This window comes from Amblyomma mixtum, chromosome 5, assembly GCF_055824585.1.
Source record: "Amblyomma mixtum isolate Tamu chromosome 5, ASM5582458v1, whole genome shotgun sequence".
Taxonomy (NCBI): Eukaryota; Metazoa; Arthropoda; class Arachnida; order Ixodida; family Ixodidae; genus Amblyomma; species Amblyomma mixtum.
In genome coordinates this window covers 125,751,657-125,779,052 of record NC_143016.1, presented here as the reverse complement: position 1 = coordinate 125,779,052, position 27,396 = coordinate 125,751,657, and the positions used below count along the sequence as shown (strand labels likewise).

The window sequence follows — 27,396 nt, the reverse complement described above, 5'->3', positions numbered from 1 at the left end:
TGAGCAGCGGGTAGCATAGCATCCAGCATGGTAGTGACACACCGTCCGTAGACCAGCTGGAAAGGTGTAAGACGGGTAGTCTCCTGTTCTGCCGTATTGTAGGCGAAGGTTGCATAATGAAGAACTTCGTCCCACGTGCGATGCTCAACGTCGACATACATAGCAAGCATATCTGCAAGCGTCCGGTTGAGGCGTTCAGTCAAGCCGTTTGTTTGGGGATGATAGGCTGTTGTCTTCCGGTGACTGGTGTGGGTGAGTTCGAAGAGAGATTGCATTAATGCCGCCGTAAAGGCGGTTCCACGGTCCGTGATGACGACTGATGGCGCACCGTGACGCAAGACGATTGATGTCATAAAAAACTGAGCCACTTCTGCAGCACTAGCGTGGGGGAGCGCCTTTGTCTCGGCGTACAGCGTTAAGTAGTCCGTCACCACAACAATCCATTTGTTCCCAGAGGAAGACAATGGGAATGGGCCCAGCAAGTCCATGCCCACTTCTTGGAAAGGTGTTGTAGGCGGTGGGATGGGCTGGAGAAGCCCCGCGGGTTTAACTGGTGGTGTCTTTCGTCGCTGGCAGTCACGGCAGGTCCTCACATATTGCTGGACTGATGAGAGCAACTTTGGCCAGTAATACTTCGCACGAAAGCGGGCATACGTCCGCGTAACACACAAATGGCCAGCCGATGGCTCGTCGTGGCAGGCGTGCAAGATTTCTGGACGGAGTTCGGATGGCACAACCAGAAGAAAGGTTTCCGTGTTATGGGCGAAGTTCCTCTTGTAAAGGACGCCATCTCGGAGACTGTAGGAACCCAAACCTCGAACGAAAAACCGCAGAACAGCGACGTTAAGGCCCTCCAGATGCTCGATGAGCGGACGCAACTCTGAGTCAGCCCGTTGACGCCGGGCCATATCGGACGACGTGACGAGAGAAAAAAACGGGAAGTCGTCCTCCGTTTCGGCCGGAGCAACGTCAACAGGTGCACGTGACAAACAATCGGCGTCATTGTGCTTACGGCCGGACTTGTACACTACCGTGATGTCGTATTCCTGGAGGCGAAGGCTCCATCTCGCAAGCCGTCCCGAAGGGTCTTTGAGGTTGGCTAGCCAGCATAACGAATGATGGTCACTGACAGCTCGAAACGGGCAACCATAGAGATATGGTCGGAACTTGCTAATCGCCCACACTACCGCAAGGCATTCCTTCTCTGTGGTAGAGTAGTTTGCCTCTGCTTTCGAGAGGGAGCGGCTGGCGTACGCTATGACTTTCTCGTTGCCATCCTGCCACTGAACGAGAATAGCGCCGAGACCAACATTGCTGGCGTCAGTATGAATTTCAATGGCAGCTCGTTCATCAAAATGGGCGAGTATTTATTGGGACAGTTTGTAGGCGGCTGCGTAGCTCGTTGAAGGCAGATTCCTGATCATCACGCCACACAAAAGATACATTGTCTCTAGTAAGCATTGTAAGGGGCTCGGCAATTGTGGAAAAGTTTTCAACGAAACGTCTGTAATAGGCACAGAGGCCCAGAAACCTACGAACGGACTTTTTGTCGGTTGGGCGCGGGAACTGTGCCACAGCGGCAGTCTTCTGCGGGTCAGGACGGACTCCGTCAGCGCTTATCACGTGACCAAGAAAACTGTGCTCTTCGAAACCAAAGTGACACTTTTGTGGCTTTATCGTCAACTGTGCCGAACGGAGCGCCTGTAACACCATTCGCAGCCGGTTGAGGTGTTCCTCGAAGCTAGGAGCAAAAATGACAACATCATCAAGGTACACTAGGCATGTCTGCCATTTCAGCCCAGAAAGAACGGTGTCCATCATGCGTTGGAAGGTTGCTGGTGCAGAACAGAGTCCAAAGGGTAGCACTTTGAATTCATAAAGGCCGTCAGGTGTCACGAACGCTGTCTTCTCTCTGTCCCTTTCGTCCACTTCGATCTGCCAGTAGCCATTCTTAAGGTCGAGTTAAGAAAAATATTTAGCGTCACGCAGTCGATCCAAGGCATCGTCGATACGTGGAAGGGGGTAAACGTCATGTTTCGTGACACGATTCAACTTCCGATAATCGACACAGAATCGCAAGGTGTTATCTTTTTTCTTCACCAATACCACAGGCGAAGCCCAGGGGCTCGTCGACGGCTGGACTACGTCGTCTGCAAGCATTTCTTGCACTTGGGATCGTATAGCCTCCCGTTCCATCGGCGACACTCTGTACGGGTGTTGGGATATGGGGCTAGTATCCTCGTTGACGATGATGCGGTGTTTGGCTACCGGGGTGCGCCCTACCTTTGATGTCGTGGCGAAGCACTCTGCGAAATCGTGAAGGAGCTCTAACAAGCGCTGCTTCTGACTCCCCGACAAGCCGGGATTAATGTCCACGGTAGACAGAACGGCTGCTGCATCGCGTCCGTCCGGCGACGGTAGCTCCAGAGCACATATTTCTGCGGGCTCAACGAAGTCGGTAACGTATGCGACAGCCGTTCCTTTCGCAATAGGCTGGAACTCTGTTCCGAAGTTGGTGATCAAGAGTGTCGCAGAGCGATCCCGTAAGCGAACAAGCCCTCTTGCAGCGCAGATTCCTTTCTCGAGTAGAAGGCTGACATTTCTCTCTGCCATAACGTCTCGATCACCGGGCGAGTCACTGTGCACGGGGACCATCATGCTGCACCGCGGAGGCATCGTCACGTCATCAGCAGCAATACGCAGGGCGGGTATCCTGGAGTCGTCTGGGTCGGCTATTTCAATTGCTTGCGTCGGCGAAAACGTCACGCGCGGCTCTTGTAAATTGATAACGGCGCCGTTAGCTTGTAAAAAGTCCAGGCCGAGAATGACATCGCGCGAACAGTGAGGTAGGACAACAAAGTCACAAACGTAAACAAATCCGTCGATTGTAACTCTCCCCGTACACCGGCCAACAGGGGTAATTAGGTGCCCACCGGCTGTGCGAATCTGAGGCCCAGTCCACGCGGTTAAAACTTTCCTCAGTTCTTTTGCTGGCTCGTTGCTCATAACCGAATAGTCCGCTCCCGTATCAACCAATGCCGTAACTGCTAAATCGTCGATATCGACCGGTAAGTCCGAAGCTGCACATCCTTTGTGATCGTCACGTGTCCTCGTTTGATAGCCGTCGTCTGGTCGGGAACGCGATGGAGGATGTTCGGCTGTTCGCTCGTCAGCGGCCTTACCTCCGCAGGCCGCTGGGTCTAGTTTCCCCGGCGAGGACTCGGTGAGCGGCTGAAACGGCTTGTCGAAGGACGGGGACTCAGCGAACGATAGCGGGTAGAGGTTGGTGGGCGGTAGTCAGGGCGAGGGAAATCAGTGTGAGTGTGATCCCGGCGGGTTGACAGGTGCTCCTCAATTTCGCGGGGCCGTTCGCCATTGGGCGGACAGGGAACTCGCGGATGAAATCCGCGAATTCCAGCTCGACGATAAGGGCACCACCGCAAGATATGGCCAGCCTCACCGCAGTGGTAGCAAAGGGGCCGCTGGTCAGGTGCCCGCCACACGTCCGTCTTCCGCAGCCTGGCTTCGGGCAACACAGGGACAGGCGGGGGCCGCGGCTGGAAAGCAGATGCAGATGGGCTTGTGCTCCAAGGGGCGAGGTCACAGTTCTGTCGGAGTACCGACGCGTACGTCTGGCGCGGGGGCGTCGATGTGAGGGCAGCAGGGGCAACAGGTTCAGGAACCACCTGCTGCACTTCCTCTCGGATAATTTGTGCTAACGACGGACACTGCGGCTGCGACTGGGCAGAGAGGCGCATTTTGTGCAGCTCTTCTTTGACGATACATCGAACCAGCTCCCGAAGGGTGTCAACGGAGTCGCTGGAGGCTGGCGCAAAGTCGGCAGTTGATACGGTGTTCACGGCGCGATTGTAATAGCGGGCGCGTTGTTGCAGGGTCTTTTCGACGGTAGTGGCCTCTGATAGAAACTCCGAAGTGGTGTTAAGCGGGTTTCGCACAAGCCCAGCAAACAGTTCTTCTTTTATCCCGCGCATCAGGTGGCGCACTTTCTTGTCCTCGGCCATGTTTGGATCCGCCCTTCTGAACAGTCGTGTCATGTCCTCATAATACATTGCGACGCTCTCATTGGGTCGCTGGTTCCTTGACTGCAGCGCCGACTCAGCTCGTTCCCGACGAGCGGTGTTGACGTAGGTCGCCAGCAACTGGCTACGGAACCATTCCCAAGAACGAAACGTTGTCTCGTGGTTCTCGTACCACGTCCGCGCCGAGTCGTCAAGAGCGAAGTAAACATTGTGCAGCTTCCGCTCCGCATCCCAGCCGTTGTACCTGGCAACGCGCTCGAACTGGTCAAGCCAGTCCTCCGCGTCCTCAAACACTTCGCCATGGAAGGTCGGCGGCGTTCGCGGCTGGAGGACCAGGAAATGAGCAGCTGAGTTCCCGTTGTCAGCCATAGCTGCCGCGTCTCCGTTGCTACACTGTAAACAAAAATACTCCCAAAAGGGAGTAAAAAGGGTGGCGGCCACCCTTTTTATTCCATTTGTGAAAACATTTACTCCATGCGTATGGAGTAAAAAGGTGAACTGTCCACCATTTTACTCCCATGAGGGAATAATGGAGTAAAAAGGAGGATTTACCAGAATTTACTCCAGTCTAGAAAGGGAGTTAATTGCGCCAAATACTCCACCAGTGCCGAAATGGAGTAAAAAAACACCATTTTGTGCAATCCGCCCCGCCACCTAGCGTCTCGTCTGCTTCTGGTCAGTCGTCTGATAATGGCGGTGAGTGACGGCCGCTTGGTTACCATCGTCGCTGGATCTCTGCTGACTTCTGCTCCTTCACGGGCGCCTGCCGCGGTACAAGATATCAACTTGTCGCCGTTTTCCGCTACAGTACGTTAAATAATTGAATTGCTCCTGTGAAGCCTCCAGTGCTCTAACGATACTTGACTTTCCTTTGTTTGTGTCTCCACCCCGTTACACTCCCCGCTTAGGCCTAATTCTCACAGGATTTTTTCGGTGTGGTTCGCGCAGTGTGTTGCAGCACATTATGTGTTGCATGAACATGGAAATGTGATGGAACATAGTGTCAACGCTGAGCTCTTGATTGAGCTCATGAGGCCACATTTTTTCCTCAGCCATGTTTAAAATCAAGCATTAATGAAGTGAATATGAAAGCAAACACTGCCATTCCAAACTACCATCAGGTGTATTTTCATCTTTTCTGCTCTGGTTCTGAGTCAAATATAGCGTGGTGCATGACCGTGAAAACTACCCAGCGTCTCCTTTTCAGTTTTGAACTACTGATTATAATGTTACATCCCTCTTTCTACGAACATCTCCAACGAAACGAGCTCGTACAGCAAAAGGAGACGACAAGCAGACGACTCCTGCCGCGTACGCCGCCGCTGGGCTAGCAGACGGCGGAAAGAATGCGTGACGCGGGGTCACATAAGGGCAGCGCAGTTTCCCAAGTTGGATTGCTGGCGGCCCGCAGAGCTACAGCCCGTTTCCGCCGCTGTCACTGCTGTAAGAATGAGCCTGAATGAGGATAAACAAATCGACGCCATTTTTGGGCTCCATCTCTGTGGGTAGTAAAACATGTACCCCCTTTTCACTCCAAAATAACTCCCTGTATACTCCTAAATAATTCCCTTATATAAGGGAGTAAATAAAAAACACCACACATATGGAGTAAAAAAAACCTCCTTTTGGGTGTGCGTTAGAGGACAAGCCATTTACTCCCTTTTGGGTGTTTTTTTGCTAACAGTGTAGCCATAGGTGTCACGTCAGTCCTGCGCGTCGCGGCTGGAGCCCTGGTCCTAGGGGATAACGGACCGTACTCTGGTGACTGACCTTGGATTCGGCGGCTCGTACTGCGATGAATCGGAGTCAAATCCGTGTTCATAGAGAGCCTTCGGGGCACGTAGATGTTGGAAAGTGCCCAGCACCTCCACCAAAAATGTAACGAAGACAGGACCGGCACAGATCACAGTTTCAGCGAAGTTCAGCGCACAGCAGAGAGCTCACAAGATGGCTGTCCGAACCACACACACACTTCGTCTTTGTCCACCGGCACACGCACACTTCGTCTTCATCGTCGGCGTGCTCCCATGAGCACGCGCCAATATGGACTAAAAAGTGACGTCAAAATGACGTCACGCACACAAGCTAGGTAATTTACAAATGGCCGATCTTCCCGAGCTGCAGCGTCGCTTGCTGGAAGAGAGTCGCCTGTTGGGCTTTGAGCCGTACGGCGACACACCTCTGAGGGTGGTGGTGGTGGTGAAAAACATTTATGGGAAATTAAGTTCTTTACAGAAAGGTGATTGGGGTAGGACCCTATTGGCCCTTTCCCCGTACAATACTGGGTGGAGCCCCTATTCCGGTGCCCCATTGGCAAGCAGCGCTGCCCGCGTCCGTTGAACCAAAGCCTTTTGGCTCTTTAGGTCTTGACAGCCGAGCAGGGCCGCCTCCCAGTCCTTTCTGGTGGGGTTGGGGTTGGGGGGGATAGATGGGTTTGATTGACACGCCCAAACCATGTGGAAGGTGTCAGCTACCTCCCCACAGAACTGGCACGCGCCATCAAATGATGTATTGAAATGTTTAAGCACCGCCGGGCACAGCACAGTGTTAGTGAGAATTTTGATGAGGAGGCGCTCGTCAGCGCGATCCAGACCCTTACAAGGGGCCGGGTAGCGCCGGTGCTCCTCCTTGTAGTAATCGGTGATTTGTTTGAATGTAAGGGCCAGATTGTCTGATTGGGAGTACCCTTCCAAGGACAGGGAGATAGCCCGGGGAGAGAGTGCGCGGGCAGCCTGATCGGCCTGTTCGTTTCCCTGGAGTCCCTGGTGACCGGGGGCCCAAATCAGGTTGCGTGGAGTTGGATCTTCGCATCGACAGCTATATTCCAGTATGCGCCAGGCAAGCGGGGGAGACCAGCCGAACTCGTAGTTCCGACAGGCCCCTCGCGAGTCGGTGATGATGTGTTTTCACTTGGGATTCGTGAGAGCCAGAGCAATGGCAATCTCCTCCGCGTGTGTTGCGTTGTAGGCTTTGAAAGTGAGCCCGTTAACTGTGTTTGTGTTGTGTACGACTGCGGCCGTGTACCACCTCCCGTAGTGTGGGCCGGCAACGTCTACGTAATACACGTGTTCTTGGTTACCATAGTATCGCGCCAACGCTTCCGCGTGCGCCTGGCGACGACCGCTATGGTCTTCTCTGGACATGTTGCGGGGAAGGGGTCGGACCCGGAGGGCGTCTCCAGGGTTCTGGCACTCTCTCCCTTTCCTCAATGTGGTAGTTATGTTTGATGTGTAGCCGGTCCAAGAGGCGGCGACCGGACGTGGTCTGTGCAAGACGCGTGTATTGGTTGACTAAGTGGGCTTCTCGAAGCTCCCGAAATGTGTTCATCACGCCCAAGGCCAGAAGCCTCTGGTTGGAAGTGGTGACCGGGAGATCGAGAGCCCGCTTGATGACTTTCCGCAGGATGACATCCAGTTGGTCATCATCGTGTTTGCGCAGGTGCAAGTAGGGAGTTGAGTAGAGGATTCTACTCGTTACGAAAGCATGGGCAAGCCGCAGTGCATCCTTGCTTCGTAATCCGCCCCGCTTGTTGGAGACCCGGCGGACCATGCGGCCTACCTGCTCTCCCACCGTGCGAAGTTTGGCTAGGGTGGTGTCGACTCTGCGTTCGTGGTGTATGAAGAGGCCAAGGACGCGGATCTCCTTCGCCTCCCTTATCGGACCCGAGGGGAGACTGATGCGAAGCGGTGTTGTGTCCCGAGGAGAGGGACGTAAGTGCACAAATTCTGATTTAGCTGGGGCGCACTGGAGTCCGCAGTAGGTCGGTCGCGTAGTCGTCGACTAAGGTCGCCGCTGGTTGCAGGCAGGACTCCATGTGGCCCAGGTTACCTTGCGTGGCCCAGATTGTAATGTCATCCGCATGAAGAGCGTTTTGTATCCCGGGTAGAGAAGACAATTTGGAGGGAAGACGAAGCATTGCCAAATTGAAGAGCAGGGGAGACAGGACCGCGCCTTGAGGTGTTCCCCTCGAGCCGATGGTGTATGGCCCGTGTTCCGCATCTTGTATGCGTATATAGACTTGACGGTCTGTAAGAAATTGTCTTATGTAATGGAATATTTTGTGGCCACAGTTGGTGTTACTGAGGTGGTCCAGGATTACCTCATGTTTGACGTTGTCGAATGCGCCTTTAAGATCCAAGGCTAGGACCACCTTGTCGTTGTGGGGACATTCTACAGGATCTAAAATGTCGTGGTGGAGCTGCAGAAGTATATCCTGTGCTGACTTGTGAGGATGAAAACCGAACATAGTGTCCGCGAAAATGTGCTGTGTTTCGAGATAATCGGAGAGTCTGTCCCCACCTCGTCTCCATCAGCTTGCCGACACAAGACGTGAGGGAGATGGGGCGAAGGTTCTCAACATCAATAGGTTTGCCGGCCTTCGGAATGATGGTCACGAGGGCCGATTTCCAATCGAGAGGGAGAGGAGTCTCTGCGTCCCAAATGCTATTGATGTATTTGAGGAGCGTCGCGTAGGCTGCGTCGGGAAGGTTGGCCGAGAGCTTGACCGTAACCTTGTCGCGCCCGGGTGCAGTGCCCCGCTTCATCTTGCTTAAGGCCGACGTGAGCGATTTGGACCATGCGTCGTATCCCGACTGGAGGGGGTCTACTATGGGTAGAGAGGTGCGGAAAGTCGTCCAGTTCGAGATCAGCTGTCTTCGGAGGACGACAGCGGCGGCGGTGACAGCGACTGCGGAGACGGAGCGTGCGCCCGGCAACCAGCAGTTGTAGCCCGCGACACAACCTCTGCTTGCGGAAGCCCCGACCGTGAGCCTCCCGAACCCGGTCGTGTCGGGAATGCGCACTGGTATGTCCGAGTCTTGTAGCTTACCTTGAGCAGTTTGCGAGAGAGTGCAATCGCTAACCGAAGCATTCGAATAGGTGCGCAGCACCCGCATTTTCACACTCTGTCCCTCGACGAGGTGGTGCTCACTGTAGCACTGCACATGCTTCTAGACCATGGGCTACACGTAGAGAACACAAGGTAAGAACCATGCTCAAAGGGCGCGACACAGCTTGAACAAGCGACCGCCTGTTTTTGCTCTTTTCGGACATGCGAAGCGCTGTAGTCAAAACTACTATCGAGGGAGGCAGTGCTCAATAAAGGCTTCAACTTCAGCGGTAACTTCTGAAATTACATCATGCTCTAGGAAAATGCGTAAAAGTGCCAAAGTTGTGTTTGCACGAAGTGTCACAGAGTGTAAGTATACATCGCAGCACGCTAGCGCAAACGCAACATCAGTGGTATTATTTTTTTTCTTTTTTCATAAGCGCAGACGAGCACGATGTTTTACTACCCAGGTGGTAGAAATATTCTCGAGTGAACGAGAAAGGCAGATGAGACGTGTCTTCTGGGATGTGTGAACTTGGAAAATAGGGTTGAAGATCATGCACATAGTTGTGACATATTTGTGTGTTATCGGCTGGGTATGTAGCTTCAACATGCGCAGCACTTAAGAAGAGGATTGCAATGGAAAGGATCGTGAGAATTGCAGTAAAATTGGTTGGTCCAAAACAAACCTTCCTTTATGTCGCAGCAGGCTGTACAATTTCATATAGCAAAGTAACCTATCCACACTAACTGCCAGAACAACCACCATCCCAGCACTGCCCTCTTCACTACCTTTTTTTGCCAACTAACCACTTGGCCGGTGACGCTGGTGCTTCAGATGGTGGGAACGCGTTTCTGTGCACGTGCCCTTTCTCTCTTTTCAGAGGCACCATTCTTTCTTATGCCTGCCTTCCATCTTTCGGTGGCAACTCTGTTTCTTGCGCTTGCCTTTCCTCTCCTTTCGGCAGCACCACTGGTTCTCCTGTTTGTCTATCACCTTGTGGTGATAGTACACTTTCTTTAACTGGCGGTTCCTTTCCTTGCAGTTGCAGCTCTCTATCTTGACCTTTCCTTTAATTTTGTCCTGTGGAAGCACATGCTGCTTGTGTCGCCTAGGTCGCTTTTCTCTGATAATACCACTCTGATCGTCAGCCGATTCAGGTGGGCTGGCTCACTTTCAAAGCCTACAGCGCAACACACGCGGAGGAGATTGCCATTGCTCTCGCTCTCACGAATCCCAAGTCAAAACACATCATCACCGACTCGCGAGGGGCCTGTCGGAACTACGAGTTGGGCTGGGCTCCGCCGCTTGCCTGGCGCATACTGGAATATAGCTGTCGATCTGAAGATCCAACTCCACACAACCTGATGGGCCCCCGGTCACCAGGGACTCCAGGGAAACGAACAGGCCGATCAGGCCGCCCGCGCACTCTCTCCCCGGGCTATCTCCCTGTCCTTGGAAGGGTACTCCCAATCAGACAATCTGGCCATTACATTCAAACAAATCACCGATTACTACAAGGAGGAGCACCGGCGCTACCCGGCCCCTTGTAAGGGTCTGGATCGCGCTGACGAGCGCCTCCTCATCAAAATTCTCACTAACACTGTACTGTGCCCGGCGGTGCTTAAAGATTTAAATACATCCTTTGATGGCACGTGCCAGTTCTGTGGGGAGGTGTCTGACACCTTCCACATGGTTTGGGCGTGTCAATCTAACCCATCTATCCCCCCAACCCCACCAGAGAGGACAGGGAGGCGGCCCTGCTCGGCTGTCAAGATCTAAAGAGCCAAAAGGCCTTGGTTGAACGCACGCGGGCGGCGTTGCTTGCCAATGGGGCCCCGGAATATGGGCTCCACCTAGTACTGTGAGGGGAAAGGGCCAATAGGGTCCTACCCCAATCACCTTTCTGTAAAATATTTAATTGCCCATAAATGTTTTTCACCACCACCACCTACCTGGCTCACGTCTGTCTTCGGCGCCTTTAATAAATTCCTCAAACCTGCGCTCTTCCTCCTGAGCATCCCTGAGTGCACATCCGTTATCATTTTCATCGGGTAGAATGACGTCTACAACCCCCATGTCGTCTGGATGGTTCTGAAGTCCACTACCATCCAGCACCTTAGCGTCTTCAGGCGCAGATGAACCAGCGTTCTCTCCCGACATGAGTGCTGGCACGCAGCTCTCGCCATGCTCCTGACGCGTTCCAGCCGATTGCGGGTGACGTACTGCTTTGCACTCAGTAGTGGCGTTAACGCTACTGCAGCCGCTTTTTGTAATGTGACTAAGCCCACAGCGCTGCGAAAGCACGAGACTCGTTTTGCATCGGTCGCCGCAAACACTAGCGTCCAACTTAGCGTCCGCAAACTCTATATGCGTCCGCATACGCTGACCGAAAGTGTCAGGTTTCTGCGTTTCTGCTGAACGCGATGCACGACACGGTGTGTCATCCTCTTTGACTTCGCTAGAACTGGCACTGGCCTCCGTTTCTGCCGAACGTGATGCAGAACACAGTGTTTCATCCTGTTTAACTTCGCTAGAACTGGCACTGGCCTGCGTTTCTGCCGAACGCGATGCAAAACACAGTGTTTCATCCTGACTTCGCTAGAACTGGCACTGGCCTGCGTTTCTGCCGAACGCGATGCACAACACAGTGTTTCATCCTCTTTGACTTCGCTAGAACTGGCACTGGCCTGCGTTTCTGCCGAACGCGACGCACAATACAGTGTTTCATCCTCTTTGACTTCGCTAGAACTGGCACTGGCCTGCGTTTCTGCCGAACGCGATGCACAACACAGTGTTTCATCCTCTTTGTCTTCGCTAGAACTGGCACGGGCCTTTTCATTAATGTCCAGCCGAACATCCTCTCTGCCATTCCCTACAACTCCTGCTTTTTACACGCTAGGAGATCCAATTTCCATCAACTCTGCTCCACTCTCAATGGGCGAGACTTCTGTAACTGCGTCGTCCAGTGCATTGGCTACCTTATCCGAAGATAGAGAGGTTTCCTCAGTTCGCGAATGCGGGGCATCTTCCACTGTTATAGCAGCAGTCACATCTGCCACGCACGGACTACCTTCCTCTGTGCCGCACTGGCAGGGCTGCTCCACAGCTATGCACTCCACCTCTGTGTCACGATCGTCCGAACCTTCCGCATTTTCCAGCCATTCTAAAATGTCGGCTTTTAGCTGGTAAGGAAAATCGTAAAACGATTTCGTACTCTTTTCCTCTCGCTGGTACCTTTGGCATCCCACCGCTGCCACCACTGTTACGACTTGGTGCGTCCCACCCTAGACACCACTGTTGGGGCTTGAGCGTATCAGTCTGCTGCCTCTGTTGAGCAGACCTGAGTGAGGAACGGTCGATGCGACGGTTAGTGAACTGACGTTTATGTACAATATTTACAAGGCTTTTTACATTAATGTACAAGGGCCGTGAGCACAACGGGCTAGGACGAGGCCCTGCGGAGAGCGTCTCTCTAGCACGATGTCGTGTCTGCTGCCCGTCTGCTACCGCGTGTCAGTGCGGCTCTCCTCTTATAGCCGCCGGTGACCGTTGCGTTCCTCTGCACCGATAAGGTCACGCCACAGGCCACCTCTCGGATTGGCTCGATCCGACGCTAGTGAGGAGGAGGAAGAAGGGTCTGCGCCGGTGAGCCAGGATGACTCGTTGCAAGCCGTGCCATGGCGGCGAGTCCGGGCTTGCTTTGCCACACGTTGGGTGCACGGCTCTGGTTCCCAGACAGGCCAGCGGAACGAGGACTCGGGCACAACAGCACCCCCCCGCCAGACAATGCGCCACGAAGACGAGCTGCTTCCGCGTGGCTCGGATGCGAGGCGCGCTCGAACACCAGGCCGCTCCACGTTCCCGTCCGGCGTTCAGCCGCAGGTGGCTCCGTGCTCCTTTCCTTGAACAGGTTCCGCTCGACAGGACAGGATCACTGTTCCTCCGCCCTCTCGCCCAGGTGTCTGGACCAGCTTCGCTCTTTCCTTCTGAAGAGCTTTTCTCTCAGAATCGGTCGTTCATGATTCTGCACATTGCCGAGAACCAACCGGCAACAGACAAACCCAACACAAGCAAGTACCCTCTGCCACCCGTCAAAACGCCAGACTTCAATGCCACAAAAAAAAACTCTACTACAGTCGAACCCCGCAATAACGAAACCACCGGGGAAGGAAAACCTTTTCGTTGTCGTGAGAATTTCGCTGTCGCGAAAATGGACAAACCAGCACACCCATTACCTTCCAGAACCAAAATTTAATGAAAAAAGTCGCTTATTTTGCTCTGCTTGACATTGCTGTGCAGGAGCTTGACAACTCTGGCTTCGCAGCTTGATAAGCTATGCATAGCTTCGTCGTCGTCGTGGTCGCCGAGAAAAGTCCGGATAACATCGAAAGCATCAAGCACATCACGCGAGCTTACTTGCGTAACTTTCCTGCATCCAGGACGATGCTGCTTCAGCGTCGACGCGCGCACACTCCCCTGACAACACTTTGGCGACGATGCAGTGCCGCGCTTTAAATCGACTTAGCCATCCGGCGATCGCCTTAAAGTTGTCGTGCCCCAGAATGCACGCGAAGTCAATCGCCTTTTGCTGCAGAAGGCTTCCAGACAAAGGCACCTTGTTCGCTCTCTTGTTCAGGAACCACTGAAATACGGCTTTGTCCACGCCTTCGTAGACCGGCGTTGCCAAAGTCTTGTTCAGAGCGCGCGCGCCGTTCTGGAGTGCCGCCATGATGCCATTCTTTGATTTCAGAATCGTAGAAAGTGAGCTGCACGGGATACTGAACTCCTCCGCAATGACCGTCTTCTTTCTGCCTTTTTCAGCTTGGGCGAAGATAGCAGCCTTTTCCTGCAGCGTCAAAAACTTGCGCTTCTTTACAGGAGGTAGCATGTTTCCGACAGTCGAAAAATAACAAAAAACACTGTACACAAGCAAGTCGCGGGCGAATTCGGCTTGCACAAGGCGGACGGCGAGATCGGCGAGATAGCGTGGTCGGCGCACTAGAGAAAAGAAAAAAAAAAGGGTTTCTTGCTCTTCCCCGGTTGGCCGGCGGTGTAGTCACGTGATACGTCACGTGCGTGCGTAGTCGCCAACAGACGGGTTAGCAAAAACCCGCTTTCAGCGGGCAAAAAAAGAAATTGCTTTGCTATCATCATTACCGAACCAACCGAAACAAAACAAAAATGGCTGCGCCGGTGCTTGTTGGCAGGTGAAATGAATGGGTCCGACTTGTCGGATGAGTGTGCTGCTGCAGTTTTGCCCATTCTATGTTCCCGACTGGCTGATGTGCCGAAAAAATGTTGCAGATCACTACCTCAAACTTTCGTTAATGCGGGACTGCTTTTTAAAAACCCTTCGCTGTTGAGAGGGGACAAATGCATTGAACCCTATGGGAGTTCGCCGGGGGCGCCAGAATTTTTCATTGCCGCGAGAATTTCGTTCTTGAGGGCTTTCGTTATTGAGGGGTTCAACTGTATATATATTTCTGTCCCCCTTTTGCTCCCTCTTCAACAAAAGGCACATGTGGGATACCAGAACTCTAAAGTCATAACTCAAACAAGTGTGAAATAAACGTACCACACTGAATGAAATGTATGCAAAATAAATTTGGTCCCTTGAGATCACTTGGTTCAGAAAACTCTCAGCTGAGGCCACAAGCGAGGACATCAATTTTGACCCGATCTAAGAGCGAACATGACAGCTTTTCGGAAAGTGAAAAAATATAAGTCACGAGGAGATCGAAGGCAGCCTTGCTCAGAACGCACGGCTTAGTGCGTCTACGTTAGCGTTTAACCAATACCTCCTAGAAAGAAGTTTTTCTAGGAGGTATTGGTTTAACTCGCTTCTAACGGACGTCAGACAATACTCACTACCGTGCAAGCTAATGTCCCTGCCTCTTTCGCTGTAGCTGCGCTTTCCTCTCTCTCCGTACTTGTCCTTCCAATTTCTACGGGAAGAACAAGACAAGTTATTTTCCCTCACTGACAACTTGTCCCTTTCCTTACGCTTCTCACGCCAGTCGCGGCGTTCAATTTCGACTGCGCAACGCTTCCGGTTGGACCGTCCTTTCTTTTTCTTTGCTCGTGGTGTCAAGTGAGACCCTTCACGAATCTTCAATTTCAAGCGCACGCGTCCTTTTCGCTCGATGCAAGGTCCGCATCTACCCGGCCTTTTGATTTTACGCCTACTAAATGGCGTCGTCTCAATTCGCGCCTGTCCATCGCGATAACTATGCTTGGCGGAGCGCTTAGACGCTTCCTTCTGGCCAGTTAGCTTGTTACCTCCGTCACTACGGCCCCGTACAATCTTTCGCTTCATGAGCCACACACGCGTGTTCACTGCGCGCGCGTGCCGTGTTCTGTGGGACCGTGGTTTCTCCGTGACGGCAGCGGAAAATGATAGCTTGCATGACAGCCTGTGCCCTCGCACATTTCTTTAGCTCCGATTCTAACCCTAGTTTCGGGGATGACAAAGTGACGGACTTTGCTGCAGACATTTTGCCGGAGACGCTGGTGCTTCCGATGGCGGTAACGCGTTTCTGCGCGCGTGCCCTTTCTCTCTTTTCCGAGGTACCACTCTTTCTTATGCCTGCCTTTCATCTTTCGGTGGCAACTCTCTTTCTTGTGCTTTCCTTTCCTCTGCTTTCGGCAGCACCACCGTTTCTCCTGTTTGTTCATCACCTTGTGCTGATAGTTCACTTTCCTTAACTGGCGGTTCCTTTCCTCCAGGTTGCAGCTTTCTATTTTGAGCTTTCCTTTAATTTTCTCTTGTAGAAGCTCATGCTGCTTCTGTCCCTAGATTGCTGCTCTCTGATAATATCCCTCTGATTGAGAGCCGATTCACGTGCGCTACCTGGCTCACGTCTGTCTTTGGCGCCTTTACTAAATTCCTCAAACCTGCGCTCTTCCGCCTCAGCGTCCCTGAGTACACATACGTCCTCATCTTCCTTGGGTAGAATGGCATCTACAACCCCCATATCGTCTGGATCGTTCTGACGTCCACTGCCGCCCAGCACCTTAGCGTCTTCAGGCACACACGAACCAGCGTTCTCTCCTGAGATGAGTGCTGGCACGCAGTAGTGCACTGCACGGGCTCGGGCCGGCCCGAAAGCCCGAGCCCGGCCCGGCCCGGCCCGGCCCGCGGGCCGGGCCGGGACATGATTTGTTTTGCCGGGCCTGAAGTTGCGGGCCCGGGCCGGGCTCAGGCTTAAAGCGGTGGACCCGAGTCGGGCTTGGGTCCGTACAGAAACGGCTGGTGTCCGACTATTCATTCACTATTGCAGAGTGAAGTACACAACTGCGGCATTGGAGCAGCAACACGGATGAGCTATGGGTTATAGTAGGCGCTGAGAGAAAAAAAACTAAGCTTTACAACTTGACTTCATTTTCTTATTTCCACGCCGCGGTGGCTTAGTGGTCAAGGCGGTTGATTACTGAGCCGGGGAACCAGGGCTTGCTCCTAGCCTCGGCGGCCGCATTTCTGTCTAGGCGGCCAGCATGACAGCCACGTACTTTGCAGTATCATTTCTCGTTGAAGAAATCCAGGTGGTCGAAATGATCCGGAGCCCTCTGCTTCGGTGTCTCTCACAGCCTGACTCCCCTTGGGCCCTTAAGCCCCAAAAACATAGGGTTTATGTTATAGCTATATTTTTCTCATGTGAGAAAATTCACAAAGTAAAGCGCATTTGGTTTTCATTTTGATCAGCTGACCGGAACGTCTCGTCAATGAAACAGCCACAAAAGCTCGCGACAGTTTGTAAATCTCATCTCATAACCACATCTATCCCTCCTCGCTTCTTGAGCCTGGTTGTCAGGACAAGTGTTTTGCCCTATAAGTTATCACGCGGTTCACGCGTTATCTTCTGCTCCAGCAGTAAGAGTAAAATTCAACCGGTCTTATAATTAGCCATTGATCGTTCGTCTTCCCAAAACATACCTATACACTATTAGAAATGCATTCGGGAAGAACATATTGGTTTACGACGCTTATAGTCTTCAAAACACATATCGTGAAATACTCAAGCCTTTTAGCTTTTCGTTTCTGCTGAAAGGCGACCAGTTCGGCTATGAGTTCAACCTGTGAGATCGCGTTCATTAAAATTGTCATCCCACTGCTTGCTAGGCAGATTTAATGTTTATACTTCCGGGCGGCAAAATATAACTGATTAAAATCATGGGGGAATGCAAAGTAGTTTATTACGCGCGTATGCAGCCCTTTTTATTTGGCTCTCGGAACTTCCTAGTTTATCTTTGCGCACCAACACGACATCACTGTCCAAAAGACGGGCCTGGCGAGCACTACTCTTAATCACTTCCTTCTGGGTTAAAAAGAACCAACTTTCTGCAAGCCAAACTGTTTTCAGAACCTTTGTCGGCCAGTTTCTTATCGGTCTAGTAGCAGTCTACTTGCTCACAGTGAGCATTATATCTCAAGCGTAACTGTGAAACGGGCCGGGCCGGGCCCGGGCTGGGCTTCCCTCGAGGATTCACGGGCCGGGCCGGGCTCGCTAGAGCGACAATTTAGCGGGCCCGGGCCGGGCTCGGGCCTCAGATTGAGGCCCGTGCAGTGCTCTAGCACGCAGCTCTCGCCACGCTCCTGGCGCGTTCCAGCCGATTGCAGATGACGGTCTGCCTTGCAATCAGATGCGGCGTTTCCGCTACTGCGGCTGCTTTCCGGAGTGTGATTAAGCTCACAGCGCTGCGAATGCACGAGACTTGTTTTACATTGATCGCCGTAAACACTAGCGTCCAACTTAGCGTCCGCAAACTCTATATATGCGTCCGAATCCGTTGACCGAAAGTGTCACGTTTCTGCGTTTCTGCCGAACGCGATGCACAACATAGTGTGTCATCCTGTTTGACTTCGCTAGAACTGGCACTGGCCTGCGTTTCTGCCGAACGCGATGCACAACACAGTGTTTCATCCTCTTTGACTTCGATAGAACTGGCACGGGCCTTTTCATTAATGTCCAGCCGAACATCCTCTCTGCCAGTCTCTACAACTCCTGCTTTTGACACGCTAGGAGATCCAATTTCCTTCAACTCCGCTCCGATCACAATAGGCGAGACCTCTGTAACCACATCGTCCGATGCTGTGGCTACCTTATCCCAGGATAGAGAGGTTTCCTCAGTTCGCGACTGCGGGGCATCTTCCACTGTTATAGCAACAGTCACATCTGCCATGTACGGAGTACCTTCCTCTGTAGCGCACTGGCAGGGCTGCTCCACAGCTATGCACTCTACCTCTGTGTCACGATCGTCCGAACCTTCCGTATTTTCCAGCCATTCTAAACTGTCGGCTTTTAGCTGGTAGAAAAAATCGTAAAAGGATTTGTTACTATTTTCCTCTCGCTGGTACCTTTGGCGAAGGTCCGCCGGTGACAGGTCATATCTCATCAGTAAAAAGTCTTTGAGCCCATCGTAGTCTGCCAAGCCGCCGTCCAACAGGCGCTTGATAACTTCATACGCTTTGCTGGAAAGAAGGGCTACCAACTCCTGTGCCCAACCATTCCGCTCAATGCGCTTTCTCTCGCAGACGCGCTCGAACTCCGCCAGATACTTCGCCATATCTTCGGCGATCACGAAGGGCCGTGGCCTGTCTCTCGGCTGCCGGCCGTTGGACTCATGCAGAACGGACAATACTTCAATTCTCTCGCAACTTATCCGATGCGCTTCAAGCTCTAGGTCCATAAGTTTCCTAACGTGACCACGCCGTTTTATCTCAAGCTGCTTCCGTTTTTCTGCCTCTTCGCGCCAACAGCTTCCTTTGCCCCCGCGATCAAAGCGTCCCTTGGCCTCGCGTTCCACGCGTCCTTTGTCCTCGCGCTCACGGCGTTCCTTGATCTCATCCCAGGCCTCGCTGGCTTCCTCAGCCGTTACCTCCTGTGCCCGCATGATCTCAAGGATCACATGTTTTCGTTTCGTGGGACCCAAATCAATGCCCAACTCTTCGCAAATTTCGATGAGTTCCTTCACTTTAAGGCTCTCCATCGCACACAATAGCCTCTTGCTGTTCGCCCTTTGCTTACAATTCCCTTGCCGTTCACTACTATAGCACTACTAGTATGAAACGCGCAAGCAAATCTTTACAACAAAGCCTTGTTAACTCCCTCTGCACTAGCTTTCATTTCAAAGCACTCCAACTTGGCTTGAAACAACAAAGCTCCCTACAGTGCTACACACAGCCCTACTCTAGACTACAATCACGTGTGCTAGAGCAGTCTGGCGACATGAGGGGAAAACATCAGGCACTCACCGCGTCGAGGTAGCTGACGCCGGTCGATCCCGCAGCTGCCACCAATGTTGCGCCTTAGGCATCCCACCGCTGCCACCACTGTTACGACTTGGTGCGTCCCAGCCTAGTCACCACTGTTGGGGCTTGAGCGTCTGTCTGCTGCCTCTGTTGAGCAGACCTGAGTGAGGAACGGTCGATGCGACGGTTAGTGAACTGACGTTTATGTACAATATTTACAAGGCTTTTTACATTAATGTACAAGGGCCGTGAGCACAACGGGCTAGGACGAGGCCCTGCGGAGAGCGTCTCTCTGGCACGATGTCGTGTCTGCTGCCCGTCTGCTACCGCGTCTCAGTGCGGCTCTCCTCTTATAGCCGCCGGTGACCGTTGCGTTCCTCTGCACCGATAAGGTCACGCCACAGGCCACCTCTCGGATTGGCTCGATCCGACGCTGGTGAGGAGGAGGAGGAAGAAGGGTCTGCGCCGGTGAGCCAGGATGACTCGTTGCAAGCCGTGCCATGGCGGCGAGTCCGGGCTTGCTTTGCCACACGTTGGGTGCACGGCTCTGGTTCCCAGACAGGCCAGCGGGATGAGGACTCAGGCACACCAACATGCTCTGTGCCACCATCCAGCCCAACGCTGCCACTTTCACCTGCACCTTTCGCGCTCGACAGTGTCTACTTTCAGCCTCCGAGCATCTGCTGCCACTCAGACTCTACGGTTTTCAGCAGTGATTCTTTGTCAACACCCAGCGCACCATTTTCTTCGTGAGCAGTGAGTCCTTCACCCCTGCCTACGGGGACACCCCCATTCTGATTTCGTCCTACTGCCCCGTGGCCATTGCTCGGCCACTGCCCTTGTCCGCCCTCCTGAGGCCTGAACGCAACGCCGGCATCCCCACCTGGATCCCCAACTTTTGCCTCTCCCTGGACATTTTGTGCTCTACTATTTCCAGGACCGCCACGAGCTGCGTACATAACTATCTTCATTTTTTTTCCCTTATCGCGCAGCGTGCTATGGGGGGGGGGGGGGGGGGGGGGGGGGGGGGCACCTGTAGCAGCACTGGTATCGCCAGTGGCGATGATGAAGTTGAAGCTTGGAGCGCAACCTGGCAGTTGATGTCCGGTTAACCCAAGTTCAAGGAAAGTCACTTCAACCCATCTCTTCCGCATCGTCACTCCTCATGCCTGCAGCTAGTGTGGCAATATGCTGTTGACCGCACTGCAAGCTGTCAACGCACGCTGCTGCAGACATGGGACAAAAGCCTCGCACTGTGACGCGTATCTGCCTCGCCGCAAGAATGTGCACAACAGGATGCGACCTAATGTCTCCGTCCCTGGAGGGAGTTTGACCTTTCCCGTAATCCTCCGCTATCCGGCGCCCCCTTATCCCGCTGGGTAGCGAGTGCGACTCACCCCCTTCTCTGCAGTTGTGCGGAGGGCACAAGAGAAAGAACGTAATGGGCATTCCACTAACGCGAACTGGATGCGGAAAACAATGTACAGCACCGCGAACTTCACTCTGGCTCGCGCAGAAAACACATTCAGCGACCGGCCTGGACAGCAGCGTCGACCACCCGCTCCGCCGGCTCACCAGCCGTGGCTACCAGGCCTCGTTCAATAAATGCGGATCACCTTCCTCAGTGGTGCTCACTCCATGCTGTTGGCAAACCTAAATCTTCGGGCTGCCACGAGTTCATCCTTAGAGGGCCTCGGGAAAGAGTGACTCATGGGGGGTGCAGCAGTCGAAAGGTTTGCCGCAAAAGCTTCCTTGAAGGATGACCACTCTTCACAGTAGCGGATTGTCTCCTTCAGAAGCAGGCCAACATAATCTGGAAAACAATAGGCGTGCATATAATATGAGCATTATCATTGCAAACATTTGTGACAATAACCAGCCATAGAACAGAGCATACTAAAGAGGTATAGCAAGTACGCCTTTGTTGATGACCATACACACCTATAGCTTTAGTTTCCATGGAAATATCCACAATAGAACTTGCAGACGAAATTGAATATTTTGATAGCTGGGTTGAATATGCCACCAAAATCCTGGTGAAACCAATTTTCTAAACACAAAAATTGAGAGGTGCTGGTGCACATGTGAAAGATTGTAGTAAAATTCTAATGTAGATATGTACCGCATATAGTAGCATGGCCAATGGCTATTTTCACGCTTGGTGTCATTGGGGTTGTCTGGTCTTAGGTTACATCCACCTGCAATATTGCATTGCGCTGACACACCCATGTGGCTTAGAACGGTCATGCCCAGATATAATGGATAACCTGAGGCACACTGTGCTTATTCACATCAGTTTCACATTGGTTTGGAGCCAATAGACTGATAAAGGAAACAAAATAATTTGTTGCCGATATTACAAGTTATACTAAAGTTATTTCAGATTTTTTTTTTCATAGCCCAAGTTGTGTTTTGTATCCCTCAGATCTCTGACCTTAAAGAGATTACAACACATTGTTTTTGTAATGCTAAATAAACTACTCACCATATGTAGGCTCTGCTTTCACGGGACAAGCAACGGCTGTGCCTTTCCTTGCTTTTGGGTGCTTTATTTTCCATCGGGACAGTCCTTGAGCTGTGGCGGCCTGTCCATTGCTAGCATTCTCATTAAAATGCAGTATTGCCAGTTGTGTTCTGTAAAACCAGACAAGCGATTCAAGCAGCTCATCATGTATAAATTTTCGCCTGATCTCATTCACTATTTACCTTGCACGCATGCCATCAGGTGAGAAGCATACAGACTTCGGTGCGAAGCCTAGAGCACGCTGTGGAAGGCCTCCAAGCTGGAGGTGTGTGTGCAAGGGGCCAGTTGCCTGATATCTTTGAGGAGACGAGGTGATTTCACAACTTCTACAAACTTCTTGTGTGCAGTTGTCCCTGCGTTGAAAAAGCAATTTCCCAGAAAAGCCTTCTCCAAATGGCATTAATGAGTACTGTGATATGTTTTTAAAATTGTGAGTAAGCAACTCTTATATTCACTGACAACAACAAACAGTTTCTTGGGAAAGGTTGGCAACTAGCTGGATACCAGCAGCTTGGCTCTTCGACAAAGCTTTACAATTTCAACATGTTGCAAGCCATGCTTCATCACAAGGACATGATTCCAACTTGGAAAGCAAATAAATATGCAGGAAGTAAATTGAGGGTTCTGCAGAATGCATATCTTGCTTTCAAATAGTTACATTACTCACCAGGAACTAGCCATTGCCTCTCTCCAAGGTCTTCATGTGCACAATGTGTGTAGAGCCCCGGGTGTCCCGTGTGTATATTTGCAGCATGCCGCTCCATTCTCCTCCACATGTCGGTTAGGAGCTCGACGTTGCCACCGTTGAGGGCTGCACACCAATATAGGTGATTGCTGGCTGGCTGGATCCACAGTTATAGCCGACTACATCCAGCTCTTTTTGTATGCGCAGGCAGCTTCTTCTTGATGCCTGGAAAGGAGGTGTAATAGTTTATTAATGAAAATTAAGCCTTCATAATATGCTAATCTGGCTTTTGACCTTGCACCCCGAAACGCCCGCTTTCTCTCCCCTCACCTGCAGAACGCAGGGAATCTGGTTTCGAACCACAGTGCCTATCTGCAATGTCTGCAGGCATGGCGGTCCCTTCCCTCGTCATCATTCACATCAAAAACAGCCAGAAAGAAAAGCGAACAGATAAAACATTCCCCCATTTTTATGCTGCTTCAACTTCAGCAACCTTTCCCACTGCTTCACTATTTGTTACAATTTTGCTGTCCGGCCCCCTAGTAGTAAGCCTGCTTGATCCAGTGAAATTTAGTCTAAAATTTCACCGCATTCGTCATTGAGGAAGCAGTCTTATCTGTGAAGTGTGGTAATGAGCATCAGATATTTCCATTCAGTGCTACCTTTTGAAATGTGCCAACAATCAAAGTAGTGCTGGATGGTGGGCTCCCGTGACCGCATGTACTTCGTGACTTGGACGTGCCGGTCAGTTGTCACCGATTTCACCGATTTCTCCTTCACCATTTTGAGGCTCTTCATAAATGCATGCTTTTCCATGGAGGTGCTCGATTTGACATCTGCACACTTGTGAGAAAAAAAAGCTAAGTTACATCACAAAGCCACTTTATTAAAAAGCTCTAACCTACCTCCCCAACTTGCACTTGCTCGAAATGAAGAATTTTGTTGAGCTGGGTGACATGTACAGATTAAGTCAAAAATTTTGCCGAAAACCCTGGGGAATCGCAGCGTCCATCGCCAGCCAGGTCCACAGTGCAGCCCTCCAACTGCTGAAACAGCTCTTCCTGTTGCTGTTGCCAGATCTGGTACAACAGAGGTGCAGCTTTTAAACACGATATCAAACGGAGAACACTAATGCACTGCCCGTTTGCTTCTTTCTTTAACAGGTGCCATGAAACGATTTTGAGAACTTTTTTTCAGAACCTCTTTTCGGATTAAAAATGATTGCTGCGTCTTATGGAAATTCAAGATACTTTGAGGTCAGTCTAGCTGTCGTCAGAAAATCATTTCATGGACCTTTTATGTATGTGGACCCCGAGATATTGGTTCAGTGATTCTTCGTTTGACAATGCACAACCTTTCTCCTACCTTGTCGATTGCAGGAAGTAGGTAGCCTCGCTGGTAGTTATAAAATGTTCGTGGCGTGAACACCTGCACGTTTTGCGTAGCTGAACATTCGGAGCACTGAGGTGGGGCTTGTGCCAGCAAACAACATAGCTGCTGACATCAGCACATTGCCTGCTGCTTTGCCGTTTATCATGGGTTGGCTTGTCCATGTTAGGGTGTGGTTGTTTGCCCAAAGTGTCTGTATTTCAAGCCAGGTGCCAGACACACGACTCGCACTTTTGCAAGCGGCAAAGCACTTGCGGCACACTTGAAATAGTTCGGTGAGACAACTTTCAAATATTATGAATTTTCTTTCATCCTGAGGGGGGACTTCTTTAGTGCTGGAGTCAAGTCTGAAACAATATAAAGTGAGTTTTAACGGTTAAATTGTCATGTCTTATGCTGCTGGGATAACTGGAGGCTAGAATTTAACAGGAATAAAGAGCAGTAAATGTAACGGCAGCCCACACTGACACTATGTCTTGAGTGTTCTAGTGCACATTTTTGCATGCTGTGCATTTTTTTGCTTGTAAGTAATTTCAGATTTGCAAAGCTCTAAGATTTTTTGTCTCATTGATGCTGCATCAGCAGCTCCTTGTGCCACTGAATATTGTAAAAACATTTCGATGGATCAAGATATGATTTATGAATATTCATACAGTGTGAGGTTGGCCAGCTGCTGAGAGGACATGTGCATCACCGCAATGCAATTATGCGAGTGCAGACAATACGATACTCTTGCCTGCCCCTACCCAAGAAAGGGGGGGACATCATTATGGTGCTCTTCCATCGCCTAAATGACTGATCTGATTTTTAGCAATGCCGCCATAATGAAATGACATGCAATGCACATGCTAAAGGGGTGCACATAAAGTCGTAATTATTACCCAAGGAAGGTCTCATTCAGTGATGGGAAAAACTCCGAGCTCTGCCGAGTGTTATCCTCCTCTTCACAGTCTGAGGCATCAGATTGTATTGGGCTGGATGAGTGTCGTGGAGAGAATGGGATGGGAGACGGTGCTCGACCATCAGTTGGTAGTGAGGGGACTGTTTGGGAGGGAGAACGTGGTAGAGGAGAACAAAGGGGTGGTCCTGTGTAGACTGGAGCAGTACTTGTAGTGGTGCCAGCTTCGCAGTATGCGCCGGTGGACTGAAAGGCACATGCATATCCTTTCTCAGGGAAATGTGGAGGTTCACCTGTGTACCTGAAAAATAATAAAGAAAAAGAAACTCATGCTGTGCCAAGTGCTCTTTGTTTATGCAATGTTGATATCGCATAGTCATGGACACCTCATTACCAGCTACTACCAAACAATATCAGCTATAATATCACTACCTGCATGTAAAATACGTGATAGCCTTCTTTGGAGGACCAAACAGTGATTTATACACACCTTCCCAGCACCCCCAGATTGGAACTGACACAACACGAATGCCTCCTCCAGAATTTCTCTAGCATTCAGTGATACCACTGGATAATGAACCAAGTGGTGCTCCTTAATTCCCTTTCCCCCTTCCTAAGACACGGCAAAATTATTGCAACACTTTATTCTTGTGGAATGTGGGAAGAAAACGAACACACCGCTGCTGAGAGGAAAATCTTACATTGTGTTTGCACATCAACGCCGTCGGTCTGGCAGGCAATAGTGCAGGTATTCCTTGATGTTTGTGTGGAGCTGTCAACCATTCGAGGCGAAATTTGCGCGTCTTCTGCAGCCATGACAACTTCCATATCCTGCGGTTCGGGTATGTCCTAAAAAATGCAAAGCTGTTAGCAACCGAAAGAAATGACAATAAACTGTAACACAACTGATCATTTTCATCACGCGTACTTACCTCGGACGTTCTCCGCTTTCTTGGCGGTGCGTTGGGACAGAGGTTTTGCGTCGGTACGGCGTCTCGCTTGAGGCGAGCCCTCTTCATGTCCATACCGAGGCTTCGGAGGACGTCCAGGTTCGTTTCATAGTCGCCCGGTAGAAAGTGCCCGGAGCACACGAACCCGGTCTGACTGACCATACCGCTTGGACCATCGCGGCTAATTGCTCGAAGCCACGCGGCTCTTCGCTGCGGGTCACCGGGCAGCTTGTGGAATCTAACATTTCCACTCCGGTAAGTCGTGCGGCACTGTCGCACAACGCACACGGTTGGCATGGCGTGCACCCAAACGCGGAGAACACGGTGAAAACCACAGCGTAGAGCTCCCACGACAAAGAAAGAGCGGCGTGCTGTTGCGCGCAACCGGAGGTCCGGGTTGAATTGCATTGTCGGGTTGAAAACCGGTTACTGTGGTTCATGTAAACGCCGGAAGTCGGGTCGGACCAGACTCTACCTCTCAACTCCACCCAAGGGGTGGGTAGAAAAGCAGCCCCCTCCGTAAATTACGCATAAACATTCACACACAGGTTTCCCAAAGCATTTTTTTTTTGGAGGGGAGGACCGAAGCGGGAGCCGGTTTACTAGGTGCGCACCCCGCAGGACGGGCCTTGAGAGTTGACTCATTCGTATCTAGCTCATGTATATGAAGAGGCGTCGAGTTTAGCTGACCTTGCTCTACTCGATCCCTTGACTGAATCTGGCGTTGTGGGGTGCATGTAAACGAAAAGACCACACGCAGGACGGAGAAGCGCAACCGAAACCGATCTCAGGCCAATGACCTATTGACGATCACGTGCTGTATCTTACTGAGTACAACTGCGTGTGCAAATAATTGCCACGCCTTTTTTTTACTTTCTGACTTTATTACAAACCTATTATTTTGGGATAATTGAAACTCAGATAAATCTAAGTTTTTAAGCGTCTTAGAATGACGTAGTTGAATAGTGCTTATGTCAGCCGATGGCGCCGCATGGTCGTTTTATGAGGTCGAAAAGGCAACTATTTCTAAGGGGCTTTATTAAATGCCGACTCAATATTGCGCCGAAATATTTCGGAATTGGCATCTCCAATGTTTATTGAAGCAATGAAAATTACAACCGGGCAGCTTCATTTTCTTTTCACAACCCCTTTAAGAACAGCCTGTTTCATGTCCGCATGCAGTGGCAGAGTCGTGACAGGGACATTTTTGTTGCAATGATACTGTTTATTGCCGCGTACCTGTTATGGAAGATGACGGGATAGGCGCCCTTGCGGGGACGACCGCCGAAAGCCATGTTTCCTGTATTGCACAGCTTAAGAACAGCGTGCTTCATGTCCGCTTGCAGTGGCAGAGTCGTGACAGGGACATTTTTGTTGAAATCATAATGTGTATTGCTGCGTATCTGTTATGGAAGATGACGGGATAGGCGCCCTTGCGGGGATGCCCACGGAAAGCCATATTTCTTCTACTGCACAGCTTCAGAACAGCATGCTTCATGTCCGCATGCTGTGGCAGAATCGTGACAGGGGCATTTTTGTTGAAATGATAACGTGTATTACTGCGTATCTGTTATCGAGGTTGAAGGGAATGGCGCCATTACAGGGACGCCCGCGGATATTCATGTTTCCTTTACTGCACAGCCTACGTAAGAACAATATTACTCTCTAACCACGACGAAAGGCACTTGAGGACCAATCTTTCCTCCTACGCTGGTAAACACAGTTTGTTTTGTTGGTAATGGGAGTGACCAAGCCCAATCTTTTCCTTCTAGGAAGGTAGGCGAGCGCTTGCATCTTGTTGTGGAGTGTAAATATGCACGGTGATGCCC

The 27,396-nt window shown here is 51.4% G+C and overlaps 3 protein-coding genes and 2 pseudogenes across 3 annotated transcripts; all 5 read right to left on the bottom strand.

Moving 5' to 3' along the window:
• Positions 1-3,486: 3,486 nt before the first annotated feature.
• On the bottom strand, positions 3,487-11,032 carry LOC149343640 (uncharacterized). The gene is made up of 4 exons (XM_089547037.1): positions 10,825-11,032; positions 5,811-5,830; positions 3,785-4,433; positions 3,487-3,557 (listed from the first exon to the last, which is right to left on the bottom strand). Exons 1-4 carry the CDS (start codon positions 11,030-11,032, stop codon positions 3,487-3,489), a joined length of 948 nt encoding a protein of 315 aa, XP_089403163.1.
• Positions 11,033-16,036: 5,004 nt separating this feature from the next.
• On the bottom strand, positions 16,037-19,461 carry LOC149343639 (uncharacterized). The gene is made up of 2 exons (XM_089545983.1): positions 19,353-19,461; positions 16,037-19,281 (listed from the first exon to the last, which is right to left on the bottom strand). Exon 2 carries the CDS (start codon positions 18,857-18,859, stop codon positions 17,639-17,641), a length of 1,221 nt encoding a protein of 406 aa, XP_089402109.1. The 5' UTR covers positions 18,860-19,281; positions 19,353-19,461; the 3' UTR covers positions 16,037-17,638.
• Positions 19,462-20,752: 1,291 nt separating this feature from the next.
• LOC149343638 (uncharacterized) lies at positions 20,753-21,853 on the bottom strand. The gene is made up of 3 exons (XM_089547036.1): positions 21,828-21,853; positions 21,607-21,755; positions 20,753-20,934 (listed from the first exon to the last, which is right to left on the bottom strand). The coding sequence occupies exons 1-3, from the start codon at positions 21,836-21,838 to the stop codon at positions 20,753-20,755; spliced, it is 342 nt and encodes a 113-aa protein (XP_089403162.1). The 5' UTR covers positions 21,839-21,853.
• A 1,089-nt stretch (positions 21,854-22,942) lies between these two features.
• LOC149343637 (uncharacterized) lies at positions 22,943-23,867 on the bottom strand (annotated as a pseudogene).
• A 729-nt stretch (positions 23,868-24,596) lies between these two features.
• LOC149343636 (uncharacterized) lies at positions 24,597-25,864 on the bottom strand (annotated as a pseudogene).
• Between the last annotated feature and the right edge of the window lie 1,532 nt (positions 25,865-27,396).